The sequence below is a fragment of the Lonchura striata genome, chromosome 9 (assembly GCF_046129695.1).
Source record: "Lonchura striata isolate bLonStr1 chromosome 9, bLonStr1.mat, whole genome shotgun sequence".
NCBI lineage: Eukaryota > Metazoa > Chordata > Aves > Passeriformes > Estrildidae > Lonchura > Lonchura striata.
Window position 1 is genome coordinate 5,061,268 of NC_134611.1, and position 24,415 is coordinate 5,085,682.

Genomic DNA, 24,415 nt, shown 5'->3' on the forward strand with positions numbered 1-24,415 from the left:
TCTGCAGACAAATGTATTCCCGGGTGATCCCAGCATCACAGCCCCGCAAGCACAGGCACGCCGGGCTGCTCGGGCGGCAGGCAAGCCTTTGCAAATACCCCATCCGCCCCTCCCTGGCGCCCGCCGCAACCCCTAATCCCAAAATCCCCAGGCTATCCATGCCCCAATCCCGCCGGATTCTCCACCACCCCCAGAACCCCCGCGTGTGCTCCGACGCCGCGGGCGCAGCTTTATCCACCCAACCCCTTCCCAAACACCAGCGGCCTGAATCCACACACCGGAACGGGACGAAGCGGGTTTGGCCGTGGAATTCCGCATGGATTTGGGAGAACCGCGTGGCCACGCCCACAATGGCTTGGCCACGCCCACCACACATCACGCCCCTCCAGAGAGGGGCGTGGCCAGGCGGGAACGGGGCGTGGCTCCGCTCAGTGGGCGTGGCTCAATCCCGTGGACATGGCTCGCTCGGTGGGCGTGGCCCCGCTCGGTGGGCGTGGCCCCGTTCGGTGGGCGTGGCCCCGCTGCCGCTGCCGTCGCCCGTGGAGACCCCGGGAGCGGCGCTCGGTGAGTCCCGGGATCCCGGGGTCCGGGAACAGGGGGTTCCCCGGGAGCGGCGCTCGGTGGGTCCCGGGATCCCGGGGTCCGGGAACAGGGGGGTTCCCCGGGAGCGGCGCTCGGTGAGTCCCGGGATCCCGGGTTCCGGGAACAGGGGGTTCCCCGGGAGCGGCGCTCGGTGAGTACCGGGATCCCGGGGTCCCGGAACAGGGGGTTCCCCGGGAGCGGCGCTCGGTGGGTCCCGGGGTCCCGGAACAGGGGGGTTCCCCGGGAGCGGCGCTCGGTGAGTACCGGGATCCCGAGTTCCCCGGGAGCGGCGCTCGGTGGGTCCCGGGATCCCGGGGTCCGGGAACAGGGGGTTCCCCGGGAGCGGCGCTCGGTGGGTCCCGGGATCCCGGGGTCCCCAGGAGCGGCGCTCGGTGAGTCCCGGGATCCCGGGGTCCGGGAACAGGGGGTTCCCCGGGAGCGGCGCTCGGTGAGTCCCGGGATCCCGGGGTCCCGGAACAGGGGGTTCCCCGGGAGCGGCGCTCGGTGAGTACCGGGATCCCGGGGTCCCCGGGAGCGGCGCTCGGTGGGTCCCGGGGTCCCGGAACAGGGGGGTTCCCCGGGAGCGGCGCTCGGTGAGTACCGGGATCCTGGGTTCCCCGGGAGCGGCGCTCGGTGGGTCCCGGGGTCCCGGAACAGGGGGGTTCCCCGGGAGCGGCGCTCGGTGGGTCCCGGGATCCCGGGTTTCCCGGGAGCGGCGCTCGGTGAGTACCGGGATCCCGAGTTCCCCGGGAGCGGCGCTCGGTGGGTCCCGGGATCCCAGGTTCCCCGGAGCGGCGCTCGGTGGGTCCCGGGGTCCCGGGGTCCCCGGGAGCAGCGCTCGGTGAGTCCCGGGATCCCGGGGTCCCGGGCCAGGAGCCCAGCCCGGCCCCTTCTGCCGCCGGGCCGGGCCCGAGCGCTGCCTGCCGGCTTTTGGGGCGCCTTTCGGAGTTTTTTATGTTTTTTACCCATTTTTTGGTTGTGCTGAGGAGGGTTCCCGGCGGGAGGCAGCGCGCGGGTGTGCGACGTGGTTCAACAAGTGGAATGAGGGAAAAAAAATCTGCTTCATTGTGTAAAAAATGATCTGCTTAATTAGGCAGAAATAATTCTAAAATAGGCAGTTTTTTCTTCCTTCCCTTCTCCTTCCCTCCAGACCTTCCCCACGGCACCGATGGACACCCGGAGCTGGCGGCTCCAACTCCACGGGGGCCGCCCCCAGCTTTCACCTTTACATTTAAAATGTAAAATCCTTTACATTTTCCCTGTTTTCGCATTCCCGGCCGCCAGGCCACGGGTTTTTCCTTGGAATCAGCGAGCTCTGCTCGGCGGAGGAAGTTTCCCACGTGCGGGGAGCTGTGGGCCGAGTGTGGGAAGGAGGTTAATTAGTGGGAAGCGTCATTATTCCAGGAGGTTTCGTTTTGATACTGAGATTACACGCCCTGTTGCAGTAATAGGTTTGCTTGGAATCATGGAATTGCAGAACATCCCGAGCTGGAAGGGACCCACACGGATCATCAAGCCCAACTTCTGGAAGTTTTTATTTCCTTTAATAACTTTACAATTGCAATTATCTATTGCGAGCTTAAATTCTTTGCTTTTTTGGGAGGGGGGGGGATGAGGGATTAGAGTGTACGTTGTGATTTTAGCCTGGTGTTTTTATGAAGGAGCTGGAGCTGTCAGGAGGGGTTTAGGTTGGATTTTGGGAAAGGTTCTTCTTGCAGGGGGTGGTGGGCACGGAACAGATCCCCAGGGAATGCTTTCAGATCTTTCAGGGTGAGTTTTTGGGGTTGTCCTGTGCGGGGCCAGGAGCTGCACCTAATGATCCTTGTGGGTCCCTTCCAGCCCAGGGCATTCTGTGATTCTGTTATTTAATTAGTGTGGCAATTGGAAAGGGGCAAAATGGAATTCCCAGCAGTTTGCCAGGTGATTTTCTGGGGTTTTAACACGGCCAGGGACACATTACTTGTGTGTGTTTGTCTGGGGTGTAAATTGGTTCAGAAATTCTGAATTGGCACAGCTGTGGGAGTAAAGGGTGAGTAGTGGACAGGATTTTGTGCTGCTCAGTGCCACTAAATGAGCTTGAGGGATTAGTGTGGAGTTAATGACTCCTCAATCCCGTATTTCCACAGCATTTGGATATCTCTTATCAAGGAGCAATCAATTCCAGAGAGGAGCAGTGATGCTCTCATGCTGAGGGCGAGCTCATTCCATAATCACCCAGCTAATGGGGAATTTTTCTTGAAAGATTAAATTCTCCTCTTGCCCTGAAGGAGCTTCTTGGGCTCCCAGGCAGCAGAACAACTGATCTCTCATGTCTTGCTGGTGTTAAATCAAATTATCGAGTTGTGCTGTAGGGTTTTAGATATTTTTTTATTTCAAACGTAATGTGATGACTTTTTAAGCACTGAAAGTTCTTAAGGTTTTAGTTTCCGTTGCTAAAAAGACTCGGAATATTTGAGTCTGGACTCCAGTTTCACGTGGAGGTCTCTGTAGTAGGGCCTGCAGTGACACAGTAGAATTGTAGAATTATGGAATCCCAAATGGTTGGGGTTGGAAGGGACCTTAAAGATCTTTTTCTGTTCCACTTCCATGGCAGGGACACCTCCCACTGTCCCAGGCTGCTCCAAGCCCTGTCCAAGTGGTCTTGGACAATTCCAGGGATCCAGGGGCAGCCACAGCTGCTCTGGGAATTCTATTCCAGGGCTGCCCACCCTGCCAGGGAACAATTCCCAATTCCCAATATCCCACCCATCCCTGCCCTCTGGCACTGGGAAGCCATTCCCTGTGTCCTGTCCCTCCCTGCCTGTTTAAAAAATCCTTCTCCCTCCTTTTTCTGTGGCTCCAGATCCCTGCTGGAATGCTGAGTGGGAGATGCTGAGCAGGGCACCATGGTAAATGCAGGTGAACTCAGTGGGGAGAAATGAGGATGTCTGACTCAATTCAGAAGGCTGAATGATTTCTTTATTATAACTATGTTAAAATATATTAATATATTATATAAAAGGAGGATACTAAAACTCCATATTACTTTCTCTGACTCTAACACAACTGGTGACCCTCTCTGAGAGTCCCCAGGTGGGTTGGATTGGCCACCAGACTCAAACAATCCTCACCAGAATCCAACCAAGCATCACCCCAGGGAAATAATTCTCCAAACACATTCTACATAGGAAAAACAAGGAGCAGAAATAGAAATTGTTTTCTCTTTCATTTTTCTCTGTGCACCTCTATGAAAAACATCATAAAAAGGAAATGTCCTTACCACAGGGCACTCCTTCCCAGGACACAGGTCCGCCGTGTCCCTGCGTGACCGAGCCCTCTTGTGAAAGCAGACCCAAATTGCTGCAGAAATCCCTGCTGCGGCCCCAGAAACGCTCCCCCTCCGCCCTTTCCCTTTGTCCCCTTTGCCAGAGCCCAGATCTCCGCAGGGGGGGCCGAGGGAATCGCTTCCAAAGGTTTGCACTTATCCAGGGAAGCACCAGCACAGCCCTGGCCGAGCCACGGAGCTGCATTTTGGGCAGGACTGAGCTGCTGCAGCTCCATCTGTGCTTGCACAACCCCTGGGAGCAGGGTGAGGCTGCTGGCTCCTGATAGCCCTGAGCAGAGTTGGAGTGAATTATGGAATAATTAATAATCCATGGGAATCCACGGATTGGCATGGAGCACCCCCAGTTGGTGCAAATTGCCATGCACTCGCTTTTTCCTGGGAAAGGGGAGCTGCAGATGTGTGGTGGCTCCAGGGATTCCTGCACTGCTGGAATTGTGCAGCTATTTGGTGAATTTTGCACTGTTACACAGCTGGGGTTTGTTAATTAGGCAGAAATAATTCTAAAATAGGCTGGGGTTTGTTTTTCCAAACCTCAGTGTTCCCCACTGCACTCAGAGTTGGTCCCACATCATTTCTGCTCTCAGGAGTCACCTGGGGGGAGTTTGGAAGGGTGAGACAGCACTGATGACACGGAAAAAAAAGAAAAATAATTGATAAAAAAAAAAGCAGAAGGCTTCCATTCCATGCTTTGCAAGGATTGATGAGAAAGAGCCAAGGCCGTGACAGAATTCCTCAGGGGTGTGGTGGGATTCTCCACAGAATTTTAGGGAGGGAGGTAGCTGCAGGGAGGTGAGGGGAGCAGTGGGGGTACCATGGGGGGTGGGAGTGTGGTGGGGGTACATCCAGCATTCCCAGGGGATGTAGCATTCCTTACTGTGGAGCTGCTGAGCCCCTTCCAGCCAGGTGTCACCAGGGAGGAGAGGATCCACCCCGGGATCTTCTGGGGTGTCACAAGAAGATGCCACCAGCTCTGGGACGCTCAGGAGAGGAAGGACCAGGAGCTGTTGGAGGGAATCCAGAGGAGGCACCAGGATGGAGCAGCTCTGCTGGGAGAGCTGGGATTGTTCACCTGCAGAGGAGAAGCTTTGGGGTGAGCTCGGTGGGGCCTTGCAGGGCCTGAAGGAGCTGCAGGAAAGATGGAGAGAGACTTTGGACAGGGATGGAGGGACAGCACACAGGGAATGGCTTCACTGACAGAGGGCAGGGGTGGATGGGACATTGGGAATTGGGAATTGTTCCCTGGGATGGAATTCCCAGAGCAGCTGGGGCTGCCCCTGGATCCTGGCAGTGCCCAGGGCCAGGTTGGACACTGGGGCTGGAGCTCCTGGGACAGTGGGAGGTGTCCTTGCCATGGCAGGGGAACAGAACAAAATCATTAAGGTCTCTTCCCACTCAAACCAGTTGGGATTCTATGAAAACTGAGGCCTGGGGTTCAGTGTGCCCCAAATCCCAAATCCCAGCTCCCTGGGAGCCCCAGGCAGCGTGGCTGGATCACAGCTTTGGGATGTTCCTGGAGTATTTTTAGTTGTGTTCCTTGGAATATTTGGTAAAACAGGCAATGTGTTTATATTCAGCTTCCTGTGTCCGTATCAGCGTCTTGGCATGTGCTGGAGTTCCAGAGGGAGGAGGGAAGGGGATGGAAGTGTGTTGTGAGGATTATTTGTGCTGCAGCAGCTGAGGCCGCTGGGATCAGCTCCCGGTTCAAACACTGGGCTCAGCTCAGTGTTTGTTTTCCCCCTTTCCCTTCCCTTCTCCCGTGCCTTCCCAAGGCTGCTGTGCAGGGACAGGGGAGTTTTTGGCACGCTGTGCTGTGGGATGTGTGATCCAAACCCTCCTGCCCCGCTCTGACGGGCAGTGCCAGCCCCCAGCCCTGCTCTGTGCAGGGGCTGTTCTCCAGCCTGGCTCTCGGGGTGTTTGCAGCTGGAAAAACCCACCTCAGTCCTGCTGGGAAGGGAGCAGCCTGCATTCCCAGCCTGCATTCCCAGCCTGCATTCCCAGCCTGCATTCCCAGCCTGCATTCCCAGCCTGCATTCCCAGCCTGCATTCCCAGCCTGCATTCCCAGCTGCATTCCCAGCCTGCATTCCCAGCCTGCATTGCCAGCCTGAATTCCCAGCCTGCATTCCCAACCTGCATTCCCAGCTGCATTCCCAGCCTGCATTCCCAGCCTGCATTCCCAGCCTGCATTCCCAGCCTGCATTCCCAGCCTGAATTCCCAGCCTGAATTCCCAGATGCATTCCCAGCCTGAATTCCCAACCTGAATTCCCAACCTGCATTCCCAGCCTGCATTCCTCAGCCCACAGCTGGAACTGGAGCTCCTGCAGTGCAGGAGCAGCTGGCTGGTGCTGCCAGCCTTGCCCAGGGGGCAGGGACCCATCCAGCTGTGGCATTTCCTCAGCCCAGTGCCCTTCCCTGATTTATCCCTTCCCAAGCAGGGCCTTTTGCAGGGGGTGCATTCCTCCAGCCTCAAAGTATGCCAGCAGTGCTGGGTTTGTGGGTTTTTCTGAGTGGTTTGATAGGAGCTTTGATTAGGCAGGAATATCAGCGTGGCTCCAGGCTGAAGGGTGGCCCCAGGAGCTGGAATTACTGCTCAGATGAACTAAAGATGGGCTTGGGCTGCCTGATCCCTGAAGGTCTCTCCCAACCCAAACCATTCCTGGTTGTTTTGACTGTGTTTTCATCCCCCTCAGCATGCACAAGTCCATTTTAAAATTCTGCTTGTTTTTCCCTGACAGTTTCCAGGGGGTGTGAGCAGGTTGGGATGTTGCACAGATAAGCAGAGCAGCAGCTTTTCCATTCCAGCTTTGATTTTGTGCAGCAGTCACACGTCCGTGGAGGAGGTTACGTGTCACATTTATTTATTTTGGTTTCCTTGCTGGATGTGGACAGGACAAGCCTGGCACGGGGACAAGGACTGTGGCAAGGCAGAGTGTCCTTAACACAATTTATTTTCCTCCTCCACACAATGATGTGACCAGCACTTGTTGAAAGTGTGATCCTGTTTCCAGCAGGGGAAGTGGAATGGGATTATAATGGGAATACTGCCCCTGCTGCCTGCTGGAATCTGAAATGTAGGGAGCTCCCAGAGCTTTGGGCCTGGAAGCCAAAGCTTAGAATTAAACCCAGGATTTGACCTGAAACCTTGGAAAAGGCTCCCAAACTGAGGTGCTAGAAGCGAGAATGTGGATTTGTAGTTTAAAGCAGAGACAGGTTAAGCTAAATAAAAGAATGTTTAGAGTTCAAGGTATAGAAAAAATATAATTAATTGCAGAAGTAAACAAGGAATTTAGAATGCAGCACTCTAGGTTTGTGTGTCATAGCCTGATTGGCTGACAAAGCTCACACTGTAGCATGAGTCCATAAGACTAAATATTTAAAGATTGAGTCAAAAACATAAAAACCCTCATTGACAGTGTTTTATTAGTCAATAACTCCTTAAAAAGTCATATAACTAAGGGTCTTGAGACCTTCTAAACCATACCATAACAATACGAGCCAAATTCACCCTTCCTGCCTGTGTGGAAGAAAAATAAACCCCATCATCAAAACCAATTCAGAAGTCCCATCTCAAACGCCTTCCAAAATTCCCTGCAAGTAAATGATCACTGCCTGCCTGGCTCAGGACCACCCCTGGGCCATTCCAGGTGGGTTTTTCCCTCCCTCTCCCCTGGGCTGAGGGAAGGGCAGGGCTGTGGTGGCTCCTTGGCCGGGCACGGAGAGCGCCAGGCTCGGTGCCAGCCCCTGGCAGAGCAGGTTGGATCCATCCCAAAGGCTGAACTGGCAGGGGCAGCCCCGGGTCCGGCCGTGCCCTGGCTCTGCCAGCTCAGGAAGTGCCTCTGATCCCAGTTCCACACTGGGAGCCTCACTGGGAATTCCAGGAGGGGGAATTGCCAGCCCCCGTTGGGCTGGGAGGTGCCTCTGATCCCAGTTCCACACTGGGAGCCTCACTGGGAATTCCAGGAGGGGGAATTCCAGCCCCCGTTGGACTGGGAGGTGCCTCTGATCCCAGTTCCACACTGGGAATTCCAGGAGGGGGAATTCCAGCCCCCGTTGGGCTGGGAGGTGTTGGAGCCTGAGCTCTGCCTGTTTGCACACCTGTGTGTGAGCTGCAGGGATTGTGCAGCAGCACAGCAGCAGAGTGAAGGGAATTCCTTCACTGCTCCCACAGAATTCCCATCACCTGATGGTTCCCATCACCCCCACAGGGCTGGGGGGGCTCCCCTGGAGAGGAGGAGGCTGCAGGGAGAGCTCAGAGCCCTGCCAGGGCCTAAAGGGGCTCCAAGATTTGAGGGCTGGTACAATTCCAGGTTCCTTTCTGGGTGTGCAAGGCCTCCCCAGGGAATGAGAGCTCTCAGATTGGCTCAGGCAGTGATTCACACCCAGCTGCGAGGACACATCACTGGAGGCTGACAGCTCCGAGGCTCCAGGGACAAAATAATCCTGGAATGCTTTGGCTTGGAAGGGACCTTAAATCCCATCCAATCCCACCCCCTGCCCTGGGAAGGGACACCTTCCACTATGCCAGGCTGCTCCAAGTTTGAGGTGGATTTTCCAATCTCAAATTAATGCTTTTGTGATTAACCACAAAATCCAAAAGTACCAACCCCACCCCCGGCTTTGGCTTTCTTGCCCTGTGACATCCTTGTAATTTTGATTTTATTCTTGTTTCAGGATCATTACACCGATAAAATCAAGGCAAGCTGGACAGGGAGCAAGTCTGCCTATGTAGGTGAGTTTCCAGTCCACGCTGGTTCTTTTATTTCCTGCAAAATACAAAGCAGCACGACAAGTCCCAAACCCTGATAATTTAATTTTATTCTGGAGCAGAACAAATATAAAGTCCTTGGCAGGACTGCTGAGACTTTTCACCTCATTCTTTTAACTGCCTGACTGCTTTTGGGTTGAATTTAGGGGGCAGAAAAAACCTGCTTTTCCTACAGAAATTAATCTTTTCCTTGTTTATTCCCCCGATGAGGTGAAAATTTTTATCAGCCTGCAAATCTTCATCATTTCCGTCTTTGCTGTGCTACACGTGTTTTGCGTTAAAAAAATGCAAATTATTCTATATTCCCCCCCCCCCCCCCCCATCCTTAAAAACAGGCACCTGGAGAAATTCCTGCAGCCAAGGAGGTGGTGAAATCCTTCCCACCTTCCCAGTTCCTGGAGCTGAGCCCCGTGGGGCTCTCCCCAGAGCATCCCTGGCTTTGTCTGTGCCAGACAAAGAATCTGCTGAAGGTCACAGCACCTGGGGCCAGGCTGGAGCTTTCAGCACAGCCCTCCCCTGCTTTGCAGCCTGATTTTCATGCAGCTGAAAGTCTCTCTGCAGATTTCTCTGTGGAGTTTTCCCCTCTTTCCCTGTGGGGAGGAGCAGGGACCTTCTGTGGAGAGGCTGCCCTGCAGGTCGTTGCCTTTTCCAGTAGGGCTTCAAGGCTGGTGTCTTTAAAATAACACTGCTCAGATGTTTTTCAAAGTAACCTTGATCTAAAAGTCGCTTTTGGTGTGTGCTAAAGGAATAAAAAGTGAAGTCGGGAGAAATGCAGAGGAAAGCCAAAGCAGGTTTTTCCACTGCTCCTCTCCCAAAATGTACATTGGGTTTGACAGAATCCCACGGTGGGGGCTGACTTTGAAAATCAAAGGGAGCTGCAGCCCAGTTTGATCAGCAGGATGGTGCTGGAATGACTTAGGAAGGGGAGGTTATGGAGGAGCACAGCCCTAATTAAACACCCAGAACACCAAGTCCAATTGAAAATCTCGGGAGTTCTGTTTCCTTTCATTTCACATCATTAAGGATTTTAATCCCCAATTAAAACACCGGCAGCATTATCTGTAATTAAAAAAAAAGATCTCTGCTGTAGGATCTCTCAGTACTCTCAAGTGTAAATTCTCTGAAGGAGGGAACATCACAAATGGATGTTCTGTGCTTTAAGGGGCTTTTATTCTGTGTTTGCACTGGCAGGCACCCTGTGCAAACCAGGGGCATCTGCCTGGCCAGAATTCCCAGTTCTCATCCAGCCCTGGCTGCTGCACCTCCTCCAGGAGGGGGATGGCAGCAGAGCTGGGCCTTGCTGGACCTTTTCTGCTGGAAAATTGGGTTTGAAATCTGAGCTGCCTGAGCTGTGGAGCATCCCAGAGCAGCCCCGTTCTCCCCAAAAACCACTGCAATCCTGCAGCTTTCCTTTTCCAGGCTGTGATCCCTGGGGGAGGATCTTGCTTTCTTTCCCCAAACCTAAACTTTTTCTAGCTTATATAAAATATTTGTGCAATCTCGCCTGAGTCCTGCTTAAAAATCCAGTCCTGCTTAAAAATCCAGCCCTTCTTAGCTGCTCATCACCAGGGAGCTGCTACTCACAGCTTGGTTTGGGGTAGGTGTGGAAAAATCCTTCTCCTTCCCCATGGTGGGAGGTCATGGGTGACCCCTGTTGCCATTTTTCCTGGGAAGTTTGCACTGTGGATGTTGTGTTCAGTCTGCAAAGGGCAGGAGTGGCTCGGGGTGCTCCCAGAAATCTGTGGGATATTGCACAACTTGTCTCTCTGCTCGCTGTGTGGGGAATCAGGATCGTGAAATTCCAGAATTGGGGTTGGGAGGGACCTCGGAGCCCACCCAGTGCCACCCTTGCCATGGGCAAGGCCATCTCCCACTGTCCCAGGCTGCTCCATGCTGGCCTTGGACCCTTCTAGGGATGGGACAAAAGCACCATCAAAAGAGAACCGACCCAAAAGCACCTCAAATCCCTGCTTTACTCCAATCCCTGCTCTGTCTGCTGCCTGAGGGCAGGAGCCCTGTGTTTTCCTGCTGCCCAGCTTCATTTTCCATTCTCTCTGGCAGAAGGAAAAGGTTCCAGCTCTGGTGCTTCCACTGGGTGTCAGCACGGCCCCACACTGGGCCAGCAGAGCCCTGGGCTTTGCCTTGGGCTGCTGGAAAAACCAGGCTGGCAGCATGGCTGGGGCAGGAGCAGCTCTGCCCGGCTGGGATGGGCTGGAATTGGGCTGGAATTGGGCTGGAATTGGGCTGGAGTTCCTTCCTCTCCTTCCCCTCTCCTTCCCCCATCCTTCCCTTCTCCTTCTGGCTGAAAATAGAGCCAGGCACACTGCAGTTCCTCCAACAGATCTTCCACTGGAGACCTAAAAAATCAGCATTCAGAGCTGGGGAAGGTCACAGCTTTGCACAGAGGCTTTGTGCTGCTCCTGTGGAATTGTTGTGGCTGTGGCTGTGCCCCGGTGCCTGCTCAGAACCCTGTGGTTTATTCCTGCCTCCACCTTCCCTGCCAGCAGTGGCCTCCTGGCTAGGACTGGGAGCATTTTCAGGTTCTGCAAGTCATGACAAAGCTTCCCCAGGGTGCCCTGTAGGAAAACCAACCCCAGCATTCAAATCCCAGCCAGCCCTGGCTCCTGCAGAGGCTGTGGGAGCCTCACCCCACCCTGCCCTGCCCCTGCAGTGGGGCTCTGGCATCACCCCCTGCTCGTGCCACCCCTCCTGGGGCCGTGGGGGCTCTTTTTCCCTGTTTCCATGAGGATTTCCCTCAGCTTGGTGCCACTCTGTGCATCCCCTCTTCCTCCTCCCTGCCCGACAAATCCCTGCATTTGCAGGAGCAAAATTTTATTCCTTTTATTCCTGTGAGCTCTGGGGGGCGAGGAGGCAGCTGGAGCTGGGGTTTGGGGTTTGCTGGTGTTATTCCCAAATAGTTTGCAGGGTGCCAGCTGAAGGCAGTGGGATGAAAGCATGCCAGGGAAGGAGGAGGGAGCAGAATGGTTTTGCAGGCAAGGCTGTGTCAGTGGTGGTGAGAAACCAGAGGCAGCCTCAAAGTCTCCCAGCACACAGCAGGGAATGGTGTCACTTGGAGACCTGCAGCACTCCTGTGGAATTCCTGAAACCTCCAACTCCAGCTCAAGGCTGGGAATGAGCTGGGAGCAGCAGCTCTGAGCTTCTCCAGCTGCTTGTTTCCCTCTTTTCCCCCTGTTCCTGTGTATTTAAGAAAATTGGGATCATTCCCATGGTGGAGATTTATTGTAAGTGCAGGTGAACTTGGTGGGAAGAAATGATGATGTTTGACTTTAATTTAGAAGGCTGAATGATTTTTTATTATAACTGTACTATGATACATTAATATACTATTTAAAGGACACATTAAAACTACATACTAGTTTTTTCTAACTACTGTATCTAACTTGCTCACAACTTGTGACTCTCTCGAGAGTCCAGACACAGATGGATTGGATTTGCCATTAGGCTTAAACAATCCTCACTAGAATCCAATTAAGTAATTACTTCAGGTAAACAATTCTTTAAACACATTCCACATGGGAAAAACGAGGGGCAGGAATAGAAAATTGTTTTCTCTTTCTTCTTTCTTTGTTCTTTTATGAAAAAAATCTTGAGAGAGAGAAGAATGTGCCTGCCACAGAGATTGTTTCTGGTTTATCAGGCAGCAGCATCCCAAACATTTCCAGGCTGGAGCTGCTCCAGCACGGATCCCCTGCAGCAGCAGTGACTCCTGGGGCTCCCTCCCACCCCATGGGTGTGCAGGGCACCCACATTGGGTGTGGGTGTCAGTGGGGATGTTGGGAGCACCCCGTGTCCTCTTCCTGCCTTTTCCTTGGGAGTTTGGCACATCCATCCTCCCCAGCAGGGCTCCAGTGGCTCTGGAAAGGGAGAGACCTTTGCAACCTTCATTTCTAGGGTAGCTGTAATCTTAAATCCCTGCTGGCAGCTCTGGAAAAACCAAGCAGGGGCTGGAAAACCAGCCAGGGGTGATTACACAGGTGGGTGCTGTCGTTGTCACCGGTGATGGTTTGTGTTTTGCCCAACCTGCTCTCTTGATCCAAGTTTTGATTTATTCACCTCAAAATCTGTTTGATTTCAAAAGAAACAGTTGCAAGACACCTTTGAGGGTTTATCCTGCTGTCAGCCAGGCTTTGCTGCTCCAGTATGAGCTGGCTTGGGGTAACTGGAGCAAACTGGGAGCTGGTTCTGGGCAGAGCTGCTGGGATTTCCAGCAGATCCCCAGCCCTGCTTGAGCAGTGCTGATTGAATCACCTTTCACTCAGCAGGTGCCTCACAATTCCTGGATCTGAGAGAGTAAATAAGACAGTCCAGAGTTTAATTATCCCACTGGAGCTGGCCTTTGGCAGCCAGCCCAGGCGGATCCGGGGATCTGCTGCGTGGCAACCCCGCTGCCTGAAGCCTGGGGGAAGAAATAGGGCAAAGCCTGGAAAAACAGGGCTTTTCTGTGGAAAAGAGACAGGGGCAGCTCCACCAGGTGTTTCAAGAAAGGAAAAAGTGCAGGTGTGCGTGGCTGCAGGAAAGGCACTGGAATTTTCCTGTGGGTCTCTCTTTTCCTGGCAAAGCGCAGCTGGTGGGAATCCTCCTCTGCAGGTTCCCGTGGGTAAATGAGAAATAAATCCTTCCCTGGGAGGGTGGGCAGGCCTGGCACAGGGTGCCCAGGTCCAGCTGCCCCCGTGCCCCAGGCCAGGATGGTTTGGAGCCCCTGGGACAGCGGGAGGTGGCCCTGCCATGGCAGGGTGGTGCCCAGGGGAGGCTGCTCTGGCTCTGATCCTTTTGTCTCCTTTTAGGCTCTGAGTCAGACCCAGGGGAGAGCTGCAGCCCTGCCTGCAGCTGCTCTGGGCTTTGGGCATCTCTGTCCCCACCACCCGGGTCCTACTCAGCTTTGTCACACCCGAGGATGTCACCACACGTCCCTGCAGGGAGCCCCCTCCTGCCTGAGGTCACAGCAGAAAATCCTGCAATGTTTGGGCTGGAAGGACCTCAAATCCCCCCCAGTGCCACCCCAGCCATGGCAGAGACACCTCCACTGTCCCAGGAGCTCCAGCCCCAGTGTCCAGCCTGGCGTGGGTCACCAGCCACGTTTTGCTTTAGGTGGTGAAGGGATAAACTTGTTGAAAAGGAGTTTTTGGTGCCTTTAGCACAGAAGGAGGAGCTGGGAGTGCTGGGACACGAGAGATCCCAAAGGGAAAGTGCAGGGATGGGGGAGGCTCTCGGGCTCAGGGCTGCCTGCTGGCCACCAGGGATCATTTCCTAGAAATCCGAGCCGTGCCCTCTCCCTCTCAGGGCTTGTTCCTCAGGGAGCAGCTTCTTCTCCTGGCAGATCCTCCTAGCCCAGAAACCCTGCCCAGGGCTCTGAAGCCCCACATTCTGCAGAATTCTGGCACCTCCAATTGAAATCTGGGCAGTTCTGAGAAGTCCAGGCTGCCCTGGGAGAAATCCCATGGCTTCAGCAGCTTGGAGCCCTTGCCAGGAGCTGGGAAGGAAAACAGATTTATTGGGAGCTGACCTAGTTGTTGTAAATCTCCCTGCAGAAGAGATTTAGTAATCTTAGCAGGGCTATTAAAGCTCGTGTTTGTTTGGAGATGGGCAAACGCAGCAATTTAATTTTCAAATCTTAGGGTTTGGCTTGGTTTGTTTTGGTTTGTTTTTTGCAAACATCTCATTTATTAACAAAGCTGAGCAGCTGGGAAAATAAGCACTGGAACTTTCCTAAGGAGGTCAATCCGTGTAGGGTGGGAAGGGATCCAGAGAATCCAACAGCTCCAGTGGCAAAAGGGGGTTTGGGGCTGGGGCAGGGAAGGCTGAGTGTGGCCTTTCCCCGGTTAATGAGAGGATAATGGTTTATCTTTTAATTTTACACCTTTTTAAATCTCAAAAAAAAATCCTAAAATTGGAGGAATCAGCAGCTCCTGAATTGTCCTCTCAGAGCTGCATTCGTTACTGGATAAAAAGAAATTGCTTTTTGTTGGGCTTTTCACGGTGCAGGTTTTGAATATTGTGAGGGAGAAGTGCAGGGAGTTTGGGCTCAGTTTTTGTCTGGGTGACACAGCTCCTTGTTATCCCAGGGATGAGGGGTTTGGGCTCACAGCAGCTCCAGCAGTGCCTGTTGGAGTTTCCTGCTGGGAAAATTCATTTTTTCATCTAAAGGGGCTCCAGGAGAGCTGGAGAGGGGCTGGGGACAGGGCAGGGAGGGACAGGACACAGGGAATGGCTTCACTGACAGAGGCAGGGATGGATGGGACATTGGGAACTGGGAATTGTTCCCTGGGATGGAATTCCCAGAGCAGCTGGGGCTGCCCCTGGATCCCTGGCAGTGCCCAAGGCTGGGTGGGACAACGCTTGGAGAATCCATGGATCTGCAGGGGGAATCTCTTACTCTTTACTGCAGGAAGTGAGTTTTTAGTGGCACCAGATCTGAGGAGTGCATGTCCCTGCCCCAGCATTTCCTGCCCCTGGGGAATTGCTGTGCCCACAGCTTTTCCAAGGAATGTGCCCAGCACGCAGGGCCGGGAGCCGGGGAATGCTGTGCCAGGCTGGGACAGAAACCTGAGCCCTGCAGGGGCTGCTCCACAGGTCAGGGCAAACAGGAGGGGCTCACACACAAACCCAGCTCCCCTCCTCTGCTGGAGCTGGGCAGAGCTCCTGGGGTTCCTCCAGAGCTGGAGCATTTGGAATCCCAGACTGGTTTGGTTGGGAGAGAGCTCAAAGCCCACCCAGTGCCACCCCTGCCATGGCAGGGACACCTCCCACTGTGCCAGGGGGCTCCAGCCTGGCCCTGGGAGAACCAGCCTGGGACAGTGTGGGAATCCAGGACATCCCCCTGGCTGCCCTGGGACCCTGGCAGGGGTCAGGAACCCCCTGGACAGAGCCCCCAGAGACACTGCCTGTGATCTCTGGCCATGGAAAAGAGTTTTCAATCTTACAGGATCAATTACCAGCTCTGAGTGTTTGATATAAGCGATAATTAAGTGTGGCACAGGTGCAAAAGTAAAATTTTAGGGTTCTAGATGAGGGGTCCAAAGGGGACAAGCTGGAGGAAATTGGGTGTGCCTTGTCCTTTTTCTCCTTCTTCATGCCCTCCATGTCTCACTGTGGTGTTGGCATTTTTCTGTTGGTTCAGGCTGGGGACACACTGTCCAACGTAGGTGACAGATATTGGCACGTTCTTGTAAATCCAGCCCAGGGAGTTTCTGGTATTTAATGTTTGTCACATCCCACTGAGGGCAGAGCCCCACACGCTGCCCTGCAGGACAGAGCTGGGCAGGGCAGCAGAACATGTGAGAGATAAACAGAATAAACAACCTGGAAACCAGCACAGACCAATTATGGCTTCTGCTTTGGCAACAAAGCCAAAAACCAGAGACTTTTTACAATCTTGGGATCACCAATAGCACAGATTCCTAGAGGACAGGATGTTATTCCTCCCCAGGAAGGTTCTCCAGCCCTGGCCCAGCCGAGTCCCCACGCCAGGAGGGATTTCATGCCCTGGGCTGTGGCACTTGGGGACACGGGGCACTGGTGGCCCTGGCAGTGCTGGGCACGGTTGGGCTGGACGTGCTCATGGAATTTTGCAGCCTCGGTGTCCCGTGGCTCCAGCCTGGCTCGCCACACTCCGGATCCTGTCCGTGCCCTGGGCAGCTCCTGGGCACTCCGTGGCTTTCCAGACCCCCCTGGCATCCCCGGAGCCCCGGGCCAAGCTGCAGAGGGGGGATCCAGCACCTGTGCCACAGCTCACCAACCTCCACAACGTGGGGAGATGGATTTGTAGGGAATTCTCCGGCATACGATCCAGTTCTGGTCGGGACGGCGTGCGTGGCACCGTGTTGCCTCACCCTCCTCGCGAGGCCGAGAATGGAATAAAATCTTTTACAAACACCTCTCGGCTGCCCCATCCATCCCTGCTCCGAAAATCCCACAGCACAGATTAAAAAGTTGCTTTTTAACCGATCGCTCCGGTCGAATACGACAATAATTCAGTTTAAAAATCACTTTATCGGGGTACCGTGCTGCCTACTGGACTGACAACCGCCCGTGTTCCCAGGCAGGACCTCCGTGCTCCCGGAATTCCATGGAAATGTCGGGAAAAGCAGGCGGCAGCGGCAGCAGCGTCGCCCAGGCGCGCAGGACGGTGCAGCAGCTCCGGGCCGAGGCGTCCATGGAGAGGATCAAGGTGAGCGCGCCTTCGCACTTGTGGCGTTTTAACAAAATATAAATTTAGCAGTTTTTTGTGGTTTGCTTGTAAGGTGGAAAAGGTTTTGGGGTTTTTTTTGTTTTTTTTTTTTTAATTTGTGTTTTTAAAGAAAAATTTAGCAGTTTTTTGGCATTCGCATTTAAGGTGGAAAAGTTTTTTTGTTTTTTTTTTTTTTTAATTTGTGTCTTTAAAGAGAAAATGTAGCCGTTTTTTGTTGTTTGCATTTGAGGTGGAAAAGTTTTTGTTTTTTTTTTTTTGTTTTTTTTTTTAATTTCCTTTTTTTTAATTTAGCAGTTTTTTGTTGTTTGCATTTGAGGTGGAAAAGTTTTTGGTTTTTTTTGTTTTTTGTTGTTTTTTTATTTATTTTTTGTTGGGTTTTTTTTTAATTTCCTTTTTTTTTTTTTAATTTAGCAGTTTTTTGTTGTTTGCATTTGAGGTGGAAAAGTTTTTGGGTTTTTTTATTTTTTTTTTTTTTTTTTTTTTAAATTTCCATTTTTTTTTTTTTTAATTTAGCAGTTTTTTGTTGTTTTCATTTGAGGTGGAAAAGCTTTATTTTTTTTAAATTTGTCTTTTTAAATAAAAATTTAGCCGTTTTTTGTTGTTTGCATTTAAGGTGGAAAAGTTTTTGGGGTTTTTTTGTTTGTTTTTTTTTAATTTGTGGTATTTTTAAAAAATTAGCAGTTTTTTGTTGTTTGCATTTAAGGTGGAAAAGTTTTTGGTGTTTTTTTTTTTTTAAATTTGTGTTTTTAAAGAAAAAATTAGCAGTTTTTTGGCATTTGCATTTAAGTTGGAAAAGTTGTTTTTTTCTTTTAATTTGTGTTTTTAGAGAAAAATTTAGGTATTTTTTGTTGTTTGCATTTAAGGTCAGGAAGTTAAGTTTTTGTTTTCTTTTTTAATTTGTGTTCTTAAAGCAAAACTTAGCAGTTGTTTGCATTTAAGGTGGAAAAGTTTTTTTTTTTGTGTTTTAAGAAAAAACATTAGCAGTTTTTTATTTTTTTCATTTAAGGTGGAAAAGTTGGGGTTTTTTTAATTTGTGTTCTTAAAAATGTAGCCCTTTTTTGTTGTTTGCTTTTAAGGTAGTTTATTTTAAGTTATTTAAAAGATTTTTTTTTTTTGGGGTTATTGTGGCTTGGTTAGTAGCTTAGGTAGAGGTACACACACTTTTGATACTTTTTTTGGGTTTTTTTTTTTGCTTTTTTCTGCTTTTGGCTTGTTATTTTTTATGTGGTATATTATGTGTTAAATGTGTATAGGGTTTTTTAATGTTTATTATTTATATTAAATATTTTTCTTTTAATTTATGAGTGTTAATATTATTAAGAATATGGAGGTAAGGAAGAAGAAAGAGGAGGAATAGGACTGGCTTATATTTTATTTATTTTAAATTTTTTTACTCGTATGGAATAAAAAACTCTTGTATAGGTGTTAAAACTTTTTTGTGTAATATTAATTTTTTTTCCTTTGTGATTATTTTTTTGATATAATATTTAAACTTCTGTGATTTTTTGGGTTATTTTGTGAAGTTGCTTTTGGTTTGATTGGGTTAAGGGTTATATTGGGTGAGGGGTTTCCCCAGCAGCTCTCCCGTGCCACCCTCACAGCCCTCAGCACTTTTTATCGTTTTGATTTCAGAATTTCAGTGCTTGGTTTCGAGTTTCATTAGGTATTTTTTGTTAAAGGTCTTGGGATAAATTATGGGTTTTGGTTGTAGAGTAGGGTATGGGTTTTATATTTTATGTTTTTTTATTTTTAGGTTTTACATTTTATGTTTTATATTTTACATTTTATATTTTATATTTTATATTTCTTTAATACTTTATATTTTATATTTTACATTTTATATTGTATGTTTTATGTATTACATTTTATGTTTTATATTTTACATTTTACATTTTACGTTTTATTTTTTACATTTTATATTTTATATTATTTTATATTTTACATTTTATATTTTATATTATTTTATATTTTACATTTTACGTTTTACATTTTACGTTTTACATTTTATATTTTATATTTTATATTATTTCACATTATATTTTATATTTTATATTTTATATTTTATATTTTATATTTTATATTTTATATTTTATATTTTATATTTTATATTTTATATTTTATATTTTATATTTATTTTATATTTCATATTTTACATTTTACATTTTACACTTCACATTTCACATTTTACATTTCACATTTTATATTTTATATTTTATATCATTTTACATTTCACATTTTACATTTTATATTTTATATTTTATATTATTTCACATTTTATATTATATTTTATATTTTATATTATTTCACATTTTATATTTTATATTTTATATTTTATATTTTATATTATTTCACATTTTATATTTTATATTTTATATTTTATATTATTTCACATTTCACATTTTATATTTTGTATTTTATATTTATTTTTTCACATTTTATATTTTATATTTTATATTTTATATTTATATTTTCACATTTCACATTTCACATTTTATATTTTATATTTTATATTTTATATTTTATATTATTTCCCATTTGGTTCTGTTTCGGTTAAGGGTCGCTGCACTGGCTGAGGGTCCCCCCCGCCCCTGGGCTGTTCCATTCCGTGCCTCCCCCCGGGCTGTTCCATTCTCTGCCTCCCCCCGGGCCGTTCCATTCCTTGCCCCCCCGGGCCGTTCCATTCCTTGCCCCCCCCGGGCCGTTCCATTCTCTGCCTGTCCCCCCGGGCCGTTCCATTCCTTGCCCCCCCGGGCCGTTCCATTCCTTGCCCCCCCCGGGCCGTTCCATTCTCTGCCTGTCCCCCGGGCTGTTCCATTCTCTGCCTGTCCCCCCGGGCCGTTCCATTCCGTGCCTCCCCCCGGGCCGTTCCATTCTCTGCCTGTCCCCCCGGGCCGTTCCATTCTCTGCCTGTCCCCCCGGGCCGTTCCATTCCGTGCCTCCCCCCGGGCCGTTCCATTCTCTGCCTGTCCCCCCGGGCCGTTCCATTCCTTGCCCCCCCGGGCCGTTCCATTCTCTGCCTGTCCCCCCGGGCCGTTCCATTCCTTGCCCCCCCCGGGCCGTTCCATTCCTTGCCCCCCCGGGCCGTTCCATTCCGTGCCCCCCCGGGCCGTTCCATTCGCCTCCCGCGCAGGTGTCCAAGGCGGCGGCGGAGCTGCTGCTGTACTGCGAGGAGCACGCCCGGAAGGACCCTCTGCTGCTGGGCATCCCGGCCTCCGAGAACCCCTTCAAGGACAAGAAAACCTGCGTTGTGCTCTAGGGCGGGCGGCTGCCGCGCCCCTGGGTGCCCCGAGCTCCTGGGGCCGTTCGCCAACTCCAGCGCGACCAAAGTTGCCTGAGCTTTGCAGGTGAAGCGAAGCTGTACAGACCTGATGGAATCACTGGGTTTACATTTTATAAAATTAACGATTTTTCTTAAATTTTTTTTTTTTTTTTAATTTTTTGGCGGGGTCGTGCCCGTGCTGGCAGCACCTGTTTGTGCACGGGCACGCTGAAAAGTGCATTTTCTAGCAAAATCTACCTTGCAAAAAATGATTGTAGCAGCTGCTGGGGAGCTCTGCCTCAGCCTTCCTCCTGCTGGCCTCTCATCCCAGGGCTTTTCCAGGATAAAGTTGGGAATCAGAGATGCTTTCCCTGCTTTCCGTGGGTTGGAAAAGCAGAATTTCCAGCTTGGATTCTGCTGCCTTTTCTTCTCGAATAAAAAACTTTATTAGTGAAAAACACACCCTCAAAGAAATTAAAAAAGAGAGGCTGGAGGTGCCCTGGCAGAGCTGGAGGAACGCTGCCCTCACCCCCAGCCCCAGCCGGGTTCTGAGCAGGGAGTCAGAGCTTGACTCGTTTTTATAAAAAAAAAAATCAATTTTTAAACAGGAAAAATGCCAAATTAGCTCCAGCTTGTGATTATGCATTTATAATTGAGGGCCTTTCCATCTAGTATATATTTTATATATACATATAATAAAAATGTCTTTCTCTGTGTGTGTGTGTGTAGATATATAAACCTTATATATTAACAGCAAATTTTGAAGGGTTCACAAATAATCCTGGCTTCAGCTGGCTGCAAATGTCCTTTTGTGCAGGCAGCTGAAGTCATCTGCCATAACCCTGCATTTCTGGGGGGATATTTGCAGAATTTCTGAGCCCCTTACGTTGCAGATTTGTCATTTCTGTATGAAATTACAGACCCACTTTTGATAGAGAATAAAAAAAAAAATTCACCTTTGTTTGACAAATCTCTTTGGCAGAGCTCCAAAAATCAGCCTGGCAGAGCAACCTGCTGCTTACCCTGTGCAAATTATTTTTGTAACCAGAGTGTTTTTTAGTAGAAAAAGACACCAGCAGCAGCGTGGCTCTGCACCAGTTCCTTTTCACCGAGTCTGCTTGCCACACACCTGGCCACAATTAATGAGCTCTGTTAATTGCTCCTGTGGGGCTGAGGGGAGGGAGGGAGCCCCGTGCTGCCAGTCCTTGTTTTCCCAGGGATTTGGGAAGAGATTGGAATATTTTTTTGGGCTGCAGGGACGTTTTTGGTGTCTGCCCTTCAGAGACGCTCGTGGCAGGGTGCTGATCCAGATGTGGGCTCCTGCCTGGTGATCCAGCACAGCTGCCCACATCTGGCAGCGTTTAATGCCGAGATTTTTGGTGAACTCACCATTTTAAAATACAAGAAACGCCGAAATCTGGAGTGGTTAGGTTTGCTCTTTGCTATCAGTACCCCCAGAAAGAGCAGAGATTGTAAAATCTGGGGAAATGCAGGCTCTGCCTTTGTAGCTTTTTAAAAAATAAGCGAAACCATTGCATCCACAGGTAGTGGGAGAAACCCGTGGTGAGACCCCACCATGGGGCTGCCCCTCTTGTCCTTGGCCAAGCTGGCTGATCTGGGGAGAAAAATGAGAATTTGTGTGATTTGGGGAGAAAAATGAGAATTTGTGTGCTGGGCCAGGTTCCCCCAGGACCCCCCACTTTGTGGTGTGGGGACAGGGCTGGGGGTGACACTGGGAGAAACCAGAGGGGTTTGGATTGAATCTGAGCTTGGAGAAATAAATCTGCTGCTGCTGCTGCAGTGGCCCCAGGCACAGGGTGGGACCTGGGCTGGGGACAGGGACAGGGTGGCCTGGTGCTGGAGCATCCCAGGAGTGGGAGAACAGGTCCAGCCTCCCCTCCCGGCCTCCAGGAAACCCTGGGCCAGGTTTTGCTCCAGCAGGGAATCAGGATTTCCACCTGCCAAGGAGGAGCTGGAAACCCCATCAGCAAAACCCTTTTTTGTTTTTTTGTTTTTTTTTTTTCCATTTTTTTTGTTTGTTTTTTTGGTTTTTTTTTAGTGCCTGTTGCAGCAGCATTCAAGCAAATTAAATAAATAAATAAACAACATTCCCAACATTTCCTGCAGCACACGGGCTGCTTCAGCCTTTAATTGCTTGGGAGGGGCCGGGAATGAACCCACACTGGAGCTGCACAACAGGACCTTGCCCATGGCCAGGAGGAAGCAGCTGCTGCTCACTGCTCAGCCTCGTGCAGTGAGGGAATAAAAGCCTGGGCCAAAGGTTTGATTTTTACACTTTATTTCAAAAAAAAAAAAAAAGAAAACACAAAACAAGACCACCATAACCCCAAAAATACACTCGAATTTCAAACAATTATATTAATGGCGCTGCTTTTGCAGCCAACTGGGAGAAGATTCATGGTTGCAGACCAACTGCTTGAGGGCATTTCGGTTCTCAAACCACCAAGTATAAATAATTTTTTTTCCATTGATATCAGAAAATAACTTATTATTATTATTATTATATATCTTAGCATAAAAACGTGAGAATTACATCCCAAAAGTACAACAACATTGCTGGCAAAAGGCCTCGATGAACCTGTTTGCTCGTCAAGGCGTTCAAAGCAGGAACTTGAAGTGGCACTTAAGGACAGAGGGAGCGAGGGGAGTTGGGGCTGGGCTCATCCTGTTCTCCTCATCTGCCACACTCGGCATCGCTCCACCGCAGCCAAACCCCCCGCAAGTGACATCAGTTTTAGCGTTATTGTTTTACATCTACGTTTCGTTGTTGCTGTCGGGTTTTTATTTTCCCTCCCGGAGCCGGGGGCAGGGAGTTCCTTCCTGAGCGAGAATTTCTGCGGCGCCGCAGCGGCCGGGCCGGGGTCACCGCTCCGGGAGGTTGATGACCGGCACCCACTGGTCCAGGTACCGGCTCTCCCGGCAGAAACACATCAGCTGGCTCAGCGCCGGGTCCTTCCACTGCGACGCCTGCGGGTTCTGCAAAGGGGACGGCAAAAAAACAAATTAAAAAAAAAAACAAAGCTCCGGCACGGCAGCAAAAACAAGCCCAGAGCGGCGGGCGGGGGCTGGGGGGGAAGCGCAGGAGTGTGAATCATCTCAAATTGCTGGCGAGGCAAACAAACAAGTCGGGCCTGGGAGCGCGTCAGGAGCTTTAGCTTTGGACTCTGGGGCAGAGGAGGGAAGGGGGGAGGGAGAAAAAACCAGGAGGGAGAGATAAAAGTGGGGGAAGGGAGGGAAAGAAAAAGGGAAAAATAAAGAGGGAAAGGAGGAAAGCAAAGGAAAGAAAAGACGGAACAGGGGAAAGAGGCGAGGAACAAAGGAGGAGCCGGGGCACAGCGGCGAACGGGGGCGAGGGCGGCGGAGGCACCGCGGGACCCCGCGCCGCCCCGGGGCCGCGGGTTCGAGCCCCGGGCGCGGCGGCTCGGGGGTCCCGAGCGGCGGCGGGGAGCCCGCGGGGGCAGCCCGGGCTCACCGTGACGAGCACGCAGTGCAGGTCGGCGGGCGGGTCGGGGCCCGCGGCGGGCAGCAGCAGCTCGGCCAGGCGCGCCGGGTTGCTGACGCGCAGGATGTTGATGTCGTTCTCGCAGCAGAAGGCCCGCAGCAGCGTGAAGTGGATCTGCAGCGCCGCGTCCCCCGCCTCCTCCTCCTCGGCCGCCAGCAGGCACAGCACCACGTTATCGGGGTCCCTGCGGGGCAGCGCCGTCACCGCGGGCGCACCGGGCAGGGCGCACCGGGGGGAGGACGGGGACGGGGGGGGCACTCACACGTTGAGCAGCTTGGCCGCCTCGTAGACGCCGAGGGTCAGGCTCCGCTGGCTCAGCGCCTTGCTCAGCACCTCCTCGAGCGCGTCCCCCGCCTGCTCCATCCTGCGCCGGGACACGCGGCACCGGCCGTCACCGGCCACCCCGCGCCGCTCCCCGCCCGGCCCCCGCCGCCCCCCGGCCTCACCTCCCGGCGGCGCGGCGCTCCCCGGGCAGCTCCTCCAGGGTCATCACGGGGCTGGGGCGGCCAGGGGCTGGGGTGGACAGGGGCTGGGGTGGACAGGGGCTGGGGTGGACAGGGGCTGGCGGACACCGCGCTCCGGCCGCTGCGGCCGCTCCGGCCCCGCCGCCCGTGCCGGACAAAGGCGCCCCGCGCGCGCCGCCCCGCCCGGCGCCCGGCCCCGCCCCTTCGTTTGCATAACCAGCGCCCATTGGTTCATGCAAATTAGACCACGCCCATTGCGTGCCGGGTCCGGCCGGGCCTGGCCGGGATC

General features: G+C 51.3%; 2 protein-coding genes across 4 annotated transcripts; one reads left to right on the forward strand and one right to left on the reverse strand.

Moving 5' to 3' along the window:
* Positions 1–499: 499 nt before the first annotated feature.
* On the forward strand, positions 500–20,855 carry GNG12 (G protein subunit gamma 12). Of its 3 annotated transcripts, XM_077785303.1 has the most exons (5): positions 1,287–1,304; positions 6,642–6,746; positions 8,578–8,635; positions 16,731–16,859; positions 20,011–20,855. In XM_077785303.1, the coding sequence occupies exons 4-5, from the start codon at positions 16,758–16,760 to the stop codon at positions 20,134–20,136; spliced, it is 228 nt and encodes a 75-aa protein (XP_077641429.1). In that variant the 5' UTR covers positions 1,287–1,304; positions 6,642–6,746; positions 8,578–8,635; positions 16,731–16,757; the 3' UTR covers positions 20,137–20,855. The 3 variants fall into 3 exon arrangements, with proteins under 3 accessions (XP_021391287.1, XP_077641429.1, XP_077641428.1); XM_021535612.2 differs by lacking the exons at positions 1,287–1,304; positions 6,642–6,746 and adding an exon at positions 500–564; XM_077785302.1 differs by lacking the exons at positions 1,287–1,304; positions 6,642–6,746 and adding an exon at positions 1,327–1,344.
* A 1,776-nt stretch (positions 20,856–22,631) lies between these two features.
* On the reverse strand, positions 22,632–24,205 carry GADD45A (growth arrest and DNA damage inducible alpha). Its single transcript, XM_021535611.3, has 4 exons — positions 24,109–24,205; positions 23,925–24,026; positions 23,633–23,846; positions 22,632–23,136 (listed from the first exon to the last, which is right to left on the reverse strand). Exons 1-4 carry the CDS (start codon positions 24,150–24,152, stop codon positions 23,023–23,025), a joined length of 474 nt encoding a protein of 157 aa, XP_021391286.2. The 5' UTR covers positions 24,153–24,205; the 3' UTR covers positions 22,632–23,022.
* Positions 24,206–24,415: the final 210 nt, after the last annotated feature.